Source organism: Trichosurus vulpecula, chromosome 6, assembly GCF_011100635.1.
Source record: "Trichosurus vulpecula isolate mTriVul1 chromosome 6, mTriVul1.pri, whole genome shotgun sequence".
NCBI classification, from domain to species: domain Eukaryota; kingdom Metazoa; phylum Chordata; class Mammalia; order Diprotodontia; family Phalangeridae; genus Trichosurus; species Trichosurus vulpecula.
In genome coordinates, this window is record NC_050578.1 from 280891493 (window position 1) to 280906782 (window position 15290).

The following is a 15290-nucleotide window of genomic DNA, read 5'->3' on the forward strand; positions in this document are numbered from 1 at the left end:
GGCGGGTCCTTAAGGAGCCCCAGGGGGCGGGGCAGTGAGCTGGAACCCCGCTGGTTCCCTCCTCTATAGAAGCCGGTGACTGCCGCTTCCCTCTAGGGCCGAGCATAAAATGCTTCGTTTGTGCTGGCATTCCCAGCCCTGTACGCTTTACTCGCCTCCAGTTCCTCGAGAATCCCCCCGTGCCGGCCTGTCTTCTGGGCTCGGCCCCGATCCCGCGAACGCCCCCCTCCTTCCTCCCCTTTTCCCCTTCCCCCTCCTTCCTCCCCTTTTCCCCTTCCCCCTCCTTCCTCCCCTTTTCCCCTTCCCCCTCCTTCCTCCCCCTTTCCCCTTCCCCCTCCTTCCTCCCCTTTTCCCCTTCCCCCTCCTTCCTCCCCTTTTCCCCTTCCCCCTCCTTCCTCCCCTTTTCCCCTTCCCCCTCTCCCTCCATCGCTTCTGTAGCTATCCTGTGTGTCCGTGTGTACGCACGCTGTGTGCACCATTAGAACGGAAATGCCCTGGAGGTCGATTATTTTCCCCTTTCTTTGCATTCCCAGGGTCTGGCTACGTCGCAGTTAATAAACTGACTCTTAGGGCAAGGCTGTGTGATGAAGCGCCACCCCCTACCCCCACCTGGGGAGTGAAATGGACTTCGTCCGCGGAGGCAGGTTTGAGCCTTCTCAGACCACGTGACGGAACCTGTCCGTGGGGTCCACGGGGCCACGGCAGGAGGGGGAGGGGAAGCAGGGAGGGGCTGGACATCTCGCAGCCCGTACCAGATCTAGCCATGTTTGGCTGGCTGGAGCCCCAAATGGTTTCAGCTCGTCGGAAAAGCCGGGCAAACCTTCCCGCCTCCAACTGTCCGCCCCTGCAGGGGACGCTGGGGGGGGCGGGGCGGGGCGGAGCCGGCTGGAGCCGGACACTGCCCGGTCCGGCCCCGGCCCCGGAGCTGAGCCCGAAGGCCGGGGCGGGGGCCGGAGAGGGGGAGGGGTGCGCCGGGGCGCAGGACTCGGGCGGGGGCGGCGCGGAAGGCACGGCCAGCCAATCCGGGAGAGCCGAGGATACTTTGTAACCTTTGGGGCTCGCCGCGTTCCACGCTGCGTTGCGCGGCGCCCGGAGCCCGGAAGAGAGAAGGCCGCCGGCCCCTGCCGTTGTCCTTGCCCTTGCCCTTGCCCCCCGGCGCCGATCGAAGAAAGGACTGCCCGAAGGAGGCCGGCTAGGCACAGGCATGGGCAGGAAGGTGACCGTGGCCACCTGCTCGCTCAATCAGTGGGCCCTGGATTTTGAGGGCAATTTGCAGAGGATTTTAAGGAGTGAGTATGGGGGGAGGGGGAGATCGCCCCCTCCCTGCAGGCTCGGGCTGTGGGGAGTCGGCAAGGGGCCCAAGAAGGCAGGGAGAAGAGCTGCCCCGTATTCCTGGCGAAATCCTCCCGGTTTGCTCGGCGGCTCCCACCCCTCACGTCTTGTGAGCCTCCTCCAGGGAAAAATTCCGTGGGCAAGACACCCCAGGACTGTGCGGCCGGAAAACGCGTTCAGTCTCACGATCACGGCCTTATCCAGCACCCATCACGTGCCAAGCAAGCCCTATTCGCCCCCTTCTTCAGTCCCCTTCCTGCATCCAGAAATTGGGGCGCCCCCCCCCATCAAGATTTGGGATAGTTTTCATTCCTTCTTTGTACATGTATCCTCAGTGCCTGACGGACGGTAGGTCTGCAAATAAATGCTTGTCCAGCGCTAGGCACCCTGGGTAAAAGGCCCCAGTGTTCCCCCCGCCCCCCGCAGATCCCAGGCCACCATACCTTAGTAACAGTAACCAAAGATCCTTCAAAGTTTACAAAGCTTTAGTCCCCATCAAGGTGGTAGGAGCTGGGCCTTGGGCCCCCTGCCTGCAACTTGGGACTGGTCCCAAGCTGCTCCCAATCAGATCCCTGGCAAAGTCTCCAAGAGGCAAGGGTCCCATCCCCAGACTTCTCCTTGGCAAATCAGCTCCAAGACCTCGGACCTTGGGCCTTTGTGCCAACCAGAGGACCCATCCAAAAGGGTGTGACTGGCAAACCCAGGGCACTTAAGATAAAGGATGCACAAACATTAGATAGGGTTTCATCAGCTCTGGCCCTGTTCCTCTCCTTGGTATGCTGTCCTTAATCACAGTGAACACAGGCCTGCCTTGGTTTTCCTTTACCTTGGTAAGGTGAAGTGGGACTCCATAATACCTCTTCCCTTCCGTAGTGGGTTACTCCTCTGGGTCTGGTGTCAAGACACCACCAGGGCAGGGATGTGCCCTTCTCTTTCCTCCTGCACCAACAGCACCGGGGGCACCTGGCTCCAGTCCCAGCCCTCTGCCCACAATAATAAGCAACAGCCAGCATTTACATACTAATAATTAACAACAGCTCATGCTTAGAAAGCACCCACTATGTTCCAGGCACTGTGTGACCTTGCCTGCTCCTTGAGGCTCATCTGGGAAATCCAGGCTCCTGCTTGAGGGTAGTGAAGACTGGCCGAGATAAGGAAGTCAACGAAGATGCCATAGGCATGTTCGGTGGTTTTCCTTCCCTATACCATGGCCATAGGCCCCGGGCCCATTTCCGTTGGTGTAGAAATTCCTGTGGACCGTACATAACCTTCTTAGAGATGCCCAGGGCCCGGAGTGGTTAAGGCTCCGGCCTGGCGTCAGCACTGGAGTGTCACCCAGGGAAGGCCAGGCCCCCACTTGAGTGCTCCATCCTGTGCTGAGAAGGAGGACCGGAGCTTGAATCTCGGTCACTCATCGCCTCCCTGGTTTCCTTATCTGAAAATGGGGAGGAAGACGGTAGCACCATAAGTACTTCGCAAACCTCCGAACTCTGCATGTTTGCGATGCCTTATTATTGGCTTGGGAGCTGTTCCTGCCGGCCTGGTATTGCCACCCCATCAGCTTTAGTATCATGTTCTGTGGAAGTGGGCTGGCCTCTGATTTCATTGGTATGGGCAACCCCTGCTCACGCACACTGGCATACTGAGAAGCTGCCTGGTGGAAGGGAAGGAAAAATACAGTAACAGCAACAGCTAACATTTATGTAGCACCTACTGTGTGCCAGGCACCATGCAAAGCACTTGTAATAATGATGATAAATAAGAGTTAACATTTCTGTAGCACCTAGTGTCTGCCAGGAACTACGCAAAGTCCTTTTTACTAGTAATAAAAAGCAATAGTTAACATTTTATATAGCACCTACTGTGTACCAGACATGGTCTAAAACGCTTATTATTAATAAAATAACCAGCTATGCTTATATGATGTACATTATAATATGAATGTATTTATATAGCACCTACTATTGCCAGGTACTATGCTGAGCACTTTTGATGAAAATGATGATCATAAATAGCCAACACTTTCATAGACCAGGCACTCTGTGAAGCACTTTTAAATAATAATAACTGATAACAGTTAATATTTGTATGGCACCTACTGTGCGCCAGGCACCGTGTGAAGCCCGTTCATTAATCCTAGTGATAACTGTAACTAACACGTAGATGCGCCGGGCGTTGGGCTAAGCGCTGGCCAATTATTATCTACTTTGATCCTCATAACCACCCTGCAGGGAGGTGCTCCCATTGTCCCCACGTTACAGTTGAGGAAGCTGAAGCCGGCTGAGGGTTAGTGCCGTGGCCGGGCTCACAAAGCCAGCAGGTGTCTGGGGCTGGATTTGAACGGAGCTCTTCCTCAGGACGGGCCCAGAGCGGTCTCTACCAGCCGACCCTGGGGCAGCGAGAGAGCCGATAAGTGACCAGCCTGGCGTCCCATGGTCGTTATTTGTCAGAGACGTCGCAGCTGGTTGGAGGCCTGGTCTGTACTCAGCACCCTACGTCTTAGTATTAAGATCTGAGATGCGATAACCGTACGTTATGTACATATATGTTTGCTCATAAATTTGCACGTATTACATGTGATATACAACTCATATACACCCACATGCACATATATCTGCACACGTACAAACGTAGCCTGCATGTGCGCTCGTGTGCACACACACACACACACGACCTTCGGCTGCTGCCCTCTCTGGGGGATTGTCTTGGCCTTGGTGTGACCCGGGCTCCTTACTGTATTGAGTTCATTTGAAGGATGATCCTACTAAGAAGCTGGGTCCTTCAGTGTTGCCCTGGAGTCCCAAAGGCTTTCCTTTGCACAGGGAGACTCTTCTCTTATTTTTTCTCTTTTTGCACATTTGTAACAGGCATCGAAATTGCCAGAAGCAAGGGCGCAAAGTACCGGCTCGGACCAGAGCTCGAAATATGGTGAGCAATCCTCAGTTGATAAACAGAAAGTACACCAGGCAATTTGCCTCCGTAGACCATTATCAAGCATCTGCTGTATACCGAGGGTTGGAGATACAAGACAAGAACCAAGCATTTCCTGTCCTTAAGGGGCTCACTTCTGCTGGGAAGATACACAGAGAAATAAATACAGACAGGTAGGGGGAAGGTCATGGTCAGGGAGAACCACCTTAAATTGAGCTGAGCCTTTAAGGAAGAATATTGTTTGAGCCAAAGGTCTGAGGAGGGAGAGCATTCCTGGCATGGGGGACAGCCGTGGGCAAAGACACAGAGAGGGGAGTTGGAGCCTTGTGTTCAGGGAACCAAGCCAGCCAGGTTGTCTGGAACAAAAAATTGGTGTCATTTGGCAGTAGCAGGAAAGATGTGGCAGGCTGAGAAGGAATAAACCTGACATTGCAGACTGAAAGGTCTGGCTACCTGCCTCGGTTTCCTCATCTGTAAAATAAAGATAATAGCTCCTACCCCCCAGGGATGTTGTGAGAAGCTAATGAGCGGATACTTTTAGAGCTCTTTGCAAACCTGACAGTGGCTTTAAGGGACTTTGTGGCTAATCGATTGGAGGGAGTGACCCATAGGCCTCTCCCTCCCAGAGGTGACAGCTGTCTCCTCAGGGAGCCGTAAGACCCTCAGGCTGAGGGTTCGGTGAGTCTCTTCTGCCTAGAACCTATCAGTCATACCAGCAGAGAGCACTTTTAGCAGTCATTCCCTAGAATGCTCAGCTGCGCAACTCCCAGGGCCCTGTCCCCACCCCATCTGTACCTGGCTACTCTGATAAGCCTTTCTCCCTACAGTGGCTATGGATGTTGGGATCACTACTTTGAATCTGACACCATTTTGCATTCGTACCAAGTTTTGGCCCAGCTTCTGGTGGCTCCCGTCACCCAAAACATCATCTGTGATGTTGGAATGTAAGTGTCAGCGCCAATATACCTGGGTTGGGGGTGGGGTGAATTCAGAAAAATCCCAGGTGGCGGCCGATGGAACATCATGCCCCGCACTTCTGGGCACTGGGCCAGCCTAGGAGCTCCTGGACATGGGAGCACTCTGAGTCAGTATGGTCCCACCTGCCCAAGATGTCGAAGGTGCTGTGGCTTCTCGTGGGGGTCACGGTGACATCTGGTTATCCTCTGCTGCCTCTGGTTAGCCTAGAGCAGGATGTCTGGAGCAGCCCTTAGAGATTTCCTCTGAAATCCATTTAAAATACTTTATTCTGAGAACAGGTGCCTAGGCTTCATCAGGCTGGCTGCCCCAGGGATCTGTGACAGAAAGAAATGCAAAGCTTCCAGTCTTGTCCAGCACCCTCTTCTGGGGGCTCTAGTTCGCTTTATTTTGTGATGTTTCTGCATGATGACTCAAAAGGAGACCAATGTACCTGAACATTGTTGGTGTTACAGAAGAACTCAAGAGCAGTAATTTTGTTTGGTGCTCCCTAGGTAGCAGAAAACAAGATGAAGAAGTCACTTTGTAGCGATATCTTGTGCCAAGTGAGAGCCTGTCACTGCAGAGTGAACGGTTCTCTGTTTCTACCAAGCTCAGAAAGAAATACTCTAGGTTAAAATTGTAGCAAGAGAATGGAGGCACCCCTTCCTGACTGCAGGGGTTTTGAATACAAGGCCAAGGGGTTATCTTGGCCGATGATGTCTCGAGTAGGCCCTTTTGGAACTGGAGTATACCTAGAAGGAGGGCAGCGAGTGGATCTTCCTGAGTTCCAGTCTGGCCTCAGACACTTACTAGCTGTGTGACCCTGGACAAGTCGCTTAATGCTGTTTGCCTCAGTTCCCTCATCCATAAAACGAGCTGGAGAAGGAAACGGCAAACTACTCCAGGATCTTTGCCAGTGGGGTCACAAAGAGTCTGACAGCGCTGAACAACAACAGCAAATACCTAGATGGAGTCTTGATCTCACTGATTAATGGAGCAGTAGAAAGAGGGCATCGCTGTGTTGGGTAAACAGAAAGCAGCATTTGTAGTGTCCTGCACTGGAGGGGGAGGCTGTTGACATGGAGTGTTGTAGAAGCCAACCCTCTTCTTAAAACTGATTTAGAAACACACAGAAGGAAGAAGCCACTTGGGATCCCAACGCACATGGGGAGGAGGGTTTCTTTTTAAAGTGGACATTCCTTCTCAATGCCAGAGGCAGGTCTGCTCTCCACAGGCAGCCCTGACCAGTCTTGTCTCTTTTTTATTTTTTCAGGCCTGTGATGCACCGTAATGTTCGCTACAACTGCAGAGTGATCTTTCTCAATGGGTAAGCAGTGGGTGGGCTTCTTCTCTGGGGCCCCTTGTATCGGGTGCCCCATGTTTTCATTTTCCCCAGCCACGTAGTGAAAGGCAAATCATCTTCTTGTGCCATGGCTTTGGGCCTGGGAAGCAGCTGGTTGTCCTGCAGATAGATTAAAGCATTAGGGCCTGCTGCTGTTGGAGATCTTCAGCCTTGGGTATGCTTGAGGACTGACTGTGTCTGGGTAGGGTCTTTTGGTGGGTCTGAGCCCCACCTGCTGGGGAGGTTCTCAGTTCTGTAAAGAGAAAGGGAAAGTCCTGGACCTGGTTCTTAGCAGGGGTGTGAATTCAAGTCTTTGGTCACCTGGGAAGTAGCCCACTTTTCTGCTTGTCATGTTGGGTGAGAACACTGGAGATCTTTGGTGGAGACTCCAGTCAAGTAACTAGCCAGTTGTGGCATTGCCAACCTGCATGTTGGAGGGCTTTCTGTGGATTACAACCAGGAGGGGACAGTAGAGGCCGACACACTGACTGAGTGGTCCCAGAGGGGACGGTAGAGGCCGATACACTGACTGACTGGTCCCGGAGGGGATGGTAGAGGCCAACACGCTGACCGACTGGTCCCAGAGGGAACAGTAGGGGCCAACACACTGACTGACTGGTCCCGGAGGGGACAGTAGAGGCTGGTCCCAACCTCTCCTGTTGTATGGGTGAGAGGTTGGGGGCCTGGTGTGGGAAATGGGCTTGGCCCAAGGTCCCTCAGAGCTGCCCCTCAGCCACCCTTTTTTTTAGGGACTGGGGTTGGTCATTCACCATAGAGACTTGTGTCAAGGCAGCCCTGACCTCTCTTGGTCCTTTTGAGGGCAGACCACAAAGCAATGTTTATCTCTCCTTTGTAGAAAAATCCTTCTGATTCGCCCCAAGATGGTCTTGGCCAATGAAGGGAACTACTACGAGATGCGCTGGTTTGCTCCGTGGCAGAAGAGCCGGTAAGCTCGGGCCCTGTGCTGTCTTCCTGCCCACCTGGTGTGTTCAGAGTGACCCAATGCCCAGGGGGAGCCTTAGCTCCTGTGCTTGGCATTCAGGGCTCCTCAAGAGCTAGCCCTTCTATCTACCCTGTGTCCTCCCACTGTCCCAGCATCTCTGACACATGCTGTGGAGGCTGGACTGCCCCCCTCCGCCGGCCTTGGAGGCCAAGGACCCCCTCTGGGACTCTAGCAGAGTTGCTTGACCCTCTTCTGCCTCAGCTTCCTCATTCCTAACCTGAGGACTTGGACTTGGTGGCCTCTAAGGAGCTTCTGGCTCTGAATGCCACGATTCTCTCGTCTTCAGAGTGTAAGCCCCACGAGAGCAGGGGCATGTTCATTTCTGTCTTTGGCCCACACAATGCTTGGCTTTAAGCCCTACCTCTTCCAAGGAGCCTGCCCTGATTGCCTCAGCCTCCAGGAAGCTGTTCTTTCTCAGAACTCCAGGGGAGGAGAGGTGCAGGAGGACAGGGAGGAATCTCAGAATCTCACCATCTTGTCCCAGCCTGTTTTATAGGCAAAGTCAAGTGATTTTTCCAGGTTCCTCCAGTAATAAGTGGCAGTCAGGATTCCCACTCAGGGCCTGGTACTCCTGCTGTTCCCTCTTTCTTTCCTCTCCTGATCGGTGGCTCCCAAAGAAAAGACCTTGATGGCTCCTTTGGGGCTGTGACAGCTAGCCCCCCCCACCGCCCCTGCCCTTTGCCTTCAATTGTAAGCCCTTCAAGGGCAAGACTAGCTGGCCCCGGGCCCAGCAGACCCTTGATCAGGACTGTTCCATTGACCCTGGAAAGCTCTGCATTTAAAAATCATTTTCTGTGTGCTTATTTTTAAAATGACAGTTTGTTGCTGCCTTTTGTCACACAAACGTTTTATCTTTTTATCCCCCACTCCAGCTCTAGACTGTTCTCTCCCTTATGACAAAGGAAAACATTAAGCAAGAACATAGTGTTCAATGACTCCTTTTGCTGATGCCTTCCCCATTCTGCTCCCGTGGGTGCCCGCCCCTCTGCCAATGCCTACCTCACTCTGCCCCTGTGGGCTCTCACCCCTCCGCCAATGCCTGCCCCACTCTGCCCCTGTGGGCTCTGGCCCCTCTGCCGCTGCCTGCCCTACTCTGCCCCCGTGGGCGCCCGCCCCTCTGCCGTATGTCATGATTTCTCTGTGGGCCCTTCATGGCTCAGGCTCAATTTCTTCTTTCGACTGACTTCTTAGGCCTGTTCCTGGCTCTGCACGGATAGTCCCTGTTTCCCCGAATTCCTCCTCCCCTTCACTCCATCTGCACAGTAACAGGCCGTTACACTCACACACCTCTCCAGTCCACAGGCACTAACTTTGCTCCCACAGAGGGGGCCGCCACAATAGGTGACTTACGTGATGTGTATTTGACCTTGGTTCTGTCTGTCCTTGAACTTTAGGCCCAAAGGTGGGATTTCTGGGTCAAAGGGTATGGACACTTGAGTCACTTCCTTGCGTGATTCCAATCTAAACTCAGAACAACGGACTGCTGCGCAGCTTCACCAACAATGTATTGGTGGGCCTGTCCTTTCAGAGCCCCTGCAGCGTTGACTTGATTAATTTGAGTTTTGTTTTTCTTTTTCTTTTTCTTTTTTTTTTAAATTTAAATTTAAATTTATTTATTTAACATATTTGGTTTTCAGCATTGATTTTCACAACAGTTTGAGTTACAAATTTTCTCCCCATTTCTACCCTCCCCCCCACTCCAAGATGGCTTATATTCTGGTTGCCCTGTTCCCCAGTCAGCCCTCCCCTCTATCACCCCCCTCCCCTCTCATCCCCTTTTCCCTTCCTTTCTTGTAGGGCAAGATAAATTTCTACGCCCCATTGCCTGTGTATCTTACTTTTTAGTTGCATGCAAAAACTTTTTTTGTTTTTGAACATCTGTTTTTAAAACTGTGGGTTCCAAATTCTCTCCCCTCTTCCCTTCCCACCCATCCTCCCTAAGAAGTCGAGCACTTCAACCTAGGCCACACATGTATCATTATGTATAACCCTTCCACAATACTCATGTTGTGAAAGGCTAACTACATTTTGCTCCTTCCCAACCCATCCCCCTTTATTGAACTTTCTCCCTTGACCCTGTCCCCTTTCCAAAGTGTTTGTTTTGATTACCTCCACCGCCATCTGTCCTCCCCTCCATCATCCCCCCCCCTTTTATTTTTTTTTATCTTCCTCCCTCTTCTTTTCTGTGGGGTAAGATACCCAACGGAGTATGTATGGTATTCCCCCTCAGGCCAAATCTGATGAGAGCAAGGTTCACTCATTCCCCCCTCACCTGCCCTCTCCCCTCCTCCCACAGAACTGCTTCCTCTTGCCACCTTTATGCGAGATAATCCACCCCATTCTATCTCTCCCTATCTCCCTCTCTCAGTATGTTCCTCTCTCATCCCTTAATTTGATTTTATTTCTTTTAGATATCTTCCCTTCATCTTCAACTCACCCTGTGTCTGCTCTCTCTCTTTTACATATATATACATATACATATACATATATACATACATATACATATATATACATATATACATACATATACATATATATACATATATATACATATCAACATATATATACATACACGTACATACACATACATACACATACACATAGATATATGCATACATACACATTCACTTATATATATACATAACCATATATATATGCATATTCCCTTCATCTACCCTAATACTGAGGTCTCATGAATCATACACATCATCTTTCCATGTCAGAATGTAAACAAAACAGTTCAACTTTAGTAAGTCCCTTGCAATTTCTGTTTCTTTATTACCTTTTCATGCTTCTCTTGATTCTTGTGTTTGAAAGTCAAATTTTCTATTCAGTTCTGGTCTTTTCACTGAGAAAGCTTGAAAGTCCTCTATTTTATTGAAAATCCATATTTTGCCTTGGAACATGATACTCAGTTTTGCTGGGTAGGTGATTCTAGGTTTTAATCCTAGCTCCATTGACCTCCGGAATATCACATTCCAAGCCCTTCAATCTCTTAAGGTAGAAGCTGCCAGATCTTGGGTTATTCTGATTGGGTTTCCACAATACTCAAATTGTTTCTTTCTGGCTGCTTGCAGTATTTTCTCCTTGATCTGGGAGCTCTGGAATTTGGTGACAATATTCCTAGGAGATTTCTTTTTGGGATCTATTTGAGAAGGCGATTGATAAATTCTTTCAATTTCTATTTTGCCCTGTCGCTCTAGAATATCTGGGCAGTTCTCCTTGATAATTTCTTGAAAGATGATATCTAGGCTCTTTTTTTGATCATGGCTTTCAGGTAGTCCAATAATCTTTAAATTATCTCTCCTGGATCTATTTTCCAGGTCAGTGGTTTTTCCAATGAGATATTTTACATTGTCTTCCATTTTTTCATTCCTTTGGTTCTGTTTTATAATATCCTGATTTCTCATAAAGTCACTAGCTTCCACTTGCTCCAATCTAATTTTTAAAGTAGTGTTTTCTTCAGTGGTCTTTTGGACCTCCTTTTCCATTTGGCTAATTCTACCTTTCAAGGCATTCTTCTCCTCATTGGCTTTTTGGAGCTCTTTTGCCATTTGAGTTAGTCTATTTTTTTAAGGTGTTGTTTTCTTCAGTATTTTTTTCTGTATTTTTTTGGGTCTCCTTTAGCCAGTCGTTCACTTGTTTTTCATGGTTTTCTCGCATCCTTCTCATTTCTCTTCCCAATTTTTCCTCTACTTCTCTAACTTGCTTTTCCAAATCCTTTTTGAGTTCTTCCATGGCCTGAGACCAGTTCATGTTTTTCTTGGAGGCTTTTGTTGTAGGCTCTCTGACTTTATTGACTTCTTTAGGCTGCATGTTTTGGTCTTCTTTGTCACCAAAGATAGAATCCAAAGTCTGAGACTGAATCTGGGCGTGTTTTCGCTGCCTGGCCATATTCCCAACCAACTAACTTGACCCTTGAGTTTTTCAGTGGGGTATGACTGCTTGTAGACTAACGAGTTCTATGTTCCCCGTTTGGGGGGGAGGTGCCAGCTCTGTCAGACCCGCACTCCTCCTTCCCCAAGAACCCCCAGTCCAGACTGGGCTTAGATCTTCGGCAGGCTGTGCACCCCTGCTCTGATCCGCCACTTAATTCCTCCCACCAGGTGGGCCTGGAGCCGGAAGTAACAACAGCTGTAGCTGCCCCACCTCTGCTGCCTCCGGGGCTGGAAGCCAAACCTCGAACTCCTTCCACTCCCGCAGCTTTTCCCACTAACCTTCTCCACAGTCTTTGGTGTTTGTGGGTCGAGGTGTCTGGTAACTGCCGCAGGGCGCTAGGGCCCCCTCCGCCCGGCTTCTGGTCTGGATGGTCCACGCCGCTCAGGCTGGGCTCTGCTCCACTCCGTTCCCGGCTCCCAGCTCCCGGCTCCCAGCTCTGTGTGGAATAGACCTCACCGAGAGACCATCCAGGCTGTCCTGGGCTGGAGCCCTGCTTCCCTCTGGCTGTTCTGTGGGTTCTGCCGTTCTAGAATTGGTTCAGAGTCATTTTTTATAGGTTTTTGGAGGGACTCGGGTACTGAGCTCACTCTAGTCCCTGCTTACCAGCCACCATCCAATTTGAGTTTTTTTAAAGAGATTCCCCACATCCTATGACCTGCAGAGCTGACCTCTTCTACTTTTTCTCCCCTAGTTTGTCAGCACACTCACACACTGGTTCTCCCCTCCTAAGGTGACGGTCACAGCCGTGACACAGGGTGACCCCCCCCCCAATTCCAGTGACCCAAGCGTTCCCCTGCCCAAGTGGTTCACGTGCGTGTTTAAGGCAGGTCCTGAATTGAAAGCTGTAGCATCTGCCTCGAAACTTCAGCCTCCTTTTTCCTAAGCCCCCCCTCCTAAGACTCTGCTCTGTCTTTCCCAGGCAAGCTGAGGACCATTTTCTCCCACGGATGATTCAGGAGTTGACCAAACAGGTGAGCCTCAGGGTGCACGAGCAGGCTCCCATTCTTAGTATTTCTGGGGCCATGGAGGAACAGGCAGTGTGGACGAGCCTGGCCGTCTGGGGATGGAGGGCAAGGTGTGGTGGCTCAAAGTAGGTGATTCTCTGCTTGTCTCTGTGGGATCGGCAGCTGCTGGGTGGGGGCCTTGTAGCCGTGGGGTGGCTGAGGGAGGGGTGGAAGGGAGTCTCGAGAGCCCGGGCTGCATCCGGGCATTGCAGCTTTGCTGCCTTTTCGCAGACAGGCAGTTGGGCTTAGCGATGTAAGTTGCTTGCTTTAGCTGCGGCTGTGAGCGGCAGTCTGGGCGGCTCCACATGGAGCGCTCTTTCCTTTCTTCTGTGCTTTCTAGTGGATCCCATCTCCTGCTTCCCCTCTGTTTCCTCCTCTGCACCACGGGAATTGTGTTCACTTCTGATCACGTTCTTGACGGGTTGTAATACAAGGAGCGGGAGGCTCAGAGTCAGGATCTCCCTGGGGGAAACCCCTTCGCCAAGGCAGGTTGGCATCTTCTCTGCCTGGGACATGGAGAGGTCCAGAGGCCTGCCTGGGGTCCCAGAGCCAGGAGGGGTCAGAGGCGAGGCTTGAACCCAGGCCCTCCCAACCCTGAGTTCACCCCTTAGTCATTGCCCCGCACTGCCTGTTAGACTCAGATGAGAGGGGACTTGCTCGGTGGGGTAGCCACAGGAAGGAGGAGAAGCAAATCAACAGAGCCTGGAGCTGGCCAGATGGTTGGTGAGCATGGGAGCCCGCCTTCATGGCAAGGGAGCTGGAGAAGAGGTGTTGGGGCCTGGCTTCTCATTGTGCTTTGCCGATTCCTCACTGGGGGAGCTCTGATGAGGACATGAACCTTGGCGGGTCTCAGCATCGTCAGAGGGGTGCCCTCTGGCGTTGGCCCTCAAGCCCATGAGTGGGCGACAGGAGCCCAGCTAGGGGCAGACCCTCAGCGCGGCATCCAGGGGAGCTCAGAGTGGCAGGAGATGGCCGTCCCATGATGAGGCACCCCTCTCTCAGCAGCTTTTCTTCTGTGCACAGGAGCTGGTTCCTTTTGGGGATTTGGTGCTGGCAACCAAAGACACCTGCATTGGCACAGAAATCTGTGAGGAGCTGTGGACACCTCACAGGTAGTCTTCAGGCCCTGGCCTTGATCCCTGCCTCCCTCCGCGAGGAGCCCCCGGGGCTCCAGAATGCCCCTGCAGGGAGGAGGACGCTGGGCAGATGTGCCTGGCCTCTCACTGGTCTGCCCACTTGTGTTTTCTTTAGCCCGCACGTTGATATGGGCCTGGATGGAGTGGAAATCTTCGCCAATTCCTCTGGGAGTCACCACGTGCTGCGGAAGGCCCACACCAGAGTGGATTTGGTGAACCTGGCCACCTTTAAGGTAGGTCCACATGAGCCTGGGTCTGTTCAGAGCATCTCCCACCTGGGAAGACCCTGTGAGGGATGGACTGTACATGCACGGGCGATGGGAACTTATGCCCGGCTTCTTCAGACTCCTCATCTGTAAAGCGAGGGCTCCCATTTTCCTCCTGCCTTCCTTATACGGCCGTTGGGGGAAGGGAAACACATTGTGCTTTATGATTGGGGTGTTAGTGGCTAGCACCTCAGATTTTAAGCTGGCGCCTGCTTTTCACCCTCTCTTTACACCCTGGAGATGGGCTGTTTGGAAAGAGGATTCTGCAAGGGCTGCGGGTCCTCTGCTTTAAAGGGTTCTGGGAAGTCATCTTTCCCAGAGGAGAGTTTTATTTTCTAGGCAGAATAGTAGAAAGCCCTCGTCCACCCCTCTCTGACCGCATCCTCCCGTCAGTAAACTGCTGGCTCCCAGGAAGGGCCATCTGCCCCCAGTTCATCCCACTGGCCTCTCCCGCCACTATGAATTCACACCGTCACCACTGGCCTTCTCTGCCTGCCGGGTCCTGGACTGACAGAAGTCCTGACAAGGGCCGGCTGGTGCCTTCTCCAGCAGCTGCTAGCAAGACACCGTTGGGGTCTCCCAACAGCGGGAGGGGGGACGAGGCCTCCGAGTGACGCCTGGGGTCTTTTGGAGCAGGAGAGCAGAGGCGCCTCCAGAAACATCCTGGGGCCCTCAGACCGCCCCGTGTTGGTGACACGCTCTTCTTTTCCAGAATGGCGGGATTTATCTCATGGCTAACCAGAAGGGCTGTGATGGCGACCGTCTCTACTACGATGGGTGCTCCATGATCTCTGTGAACGGCTCCACCGTCGCCCAGGGCACTCAGTTCTCCCTGGACGATGTGGTGAGGTGCTTGAGTGTGTGGGTAGCGGGAGGGTGACTCCCCTGCTCTTCTCTTCCCAGGTCACTTGTCCTGCCCACAGGGGGTTCGAGTCAGAAGACTTGGGTTCGAGTGTTGCCTCTGACATTTATCTACTTAGCCCTGCAGGGTATTGTCAGGAAAGCAGTTATCTTGGTTCGTTCTCTCATTTAGTTTAAAAGTGTAACAGCACCATAGGAGGGTGAGCTATTCTTCAGGCAGATTGAGGGAGCATTTATTAAGCACCAGCTGGGCACTGGTGCTGGGGATGCAAAGAGGAAATTGCTGTCAGGAATCGTATATTTTCTTGGGTAAAACGAGCACACACCCAGATGACTGCCGGGCATCCAGGGCACATACAGGTGAGGTCGGGGGTGGGGCACCCTCCTCCAGATTTTCTTTTTTTCCTATTGAGGGCACCATAATGCTGCATCCCTGCCCCCCATCCTGGCCGTAGCCACTCCCCTGGAGCCAGTGTAGACCCTTCCCTCGCCTCTGATCCCCGGGCTCAGTCCTCTGCC

At 52.1% G+C, this 15290-nt stretch overlaps 1 protein-coding gene across 2 annotated transcripts in view; it reads left to right on the top strand.

Moving 5' to 3' along the window:
- Nucleotides 1–82: 82 nt before the first annotated feature.
- The window catches only part of NADSYN1 (NAD synthetase 1), a 32193-nt gene continuing 16985 nt past the window's right edge, over nucleotides 83–15290 (top strand). Inside the window, exons 1-10 of one of the 2 annotated variants that reach the window (XM_036764179.1) lie at nucleotides 83–140; nucleotides 534–644; nucleotides 4200–4260; nucleotides 5091–5207; nucleotides 6494–6547; nucleotides 7419–7508; nucleotides 12424–12475; nucleotides 13532–13620; nucleotides 13760–13877; nucleotides 14623–14754. In XM_036764179.1, the coding sequence (XP_036620074.1) occupies nucleotides 110–140; nucleotides 534–644; nucleotides 4200–4260; nucleotides 5091–5207; nucleotides 6494–6547; nucleotides 7419–7508; nucleotides 12424–12475; nucleotides 13532–13620; nucleotides 13760–13877; nucleotides 14623–14754 (855 nt within the window). In that variant the 5' untranslated portion in view covers nucleotides 83–109. Of the gene's footprint in view, nucleotides 141–533; nucleotides 645–1040; nucleotides 1290–4199; nucleotides 4261–5090; nucleotides 5208–6493; nucleotides 6548–7418; nucleotides 7509–12423; nucleotides 12476–13531; nucleotides 13621–13759; nucleotides 13878–14622; nucleotides 14755–15290 lie in introns of those variants that run through there. The other variant, XM_036764180.1, reaches the window with a different exon arrangement.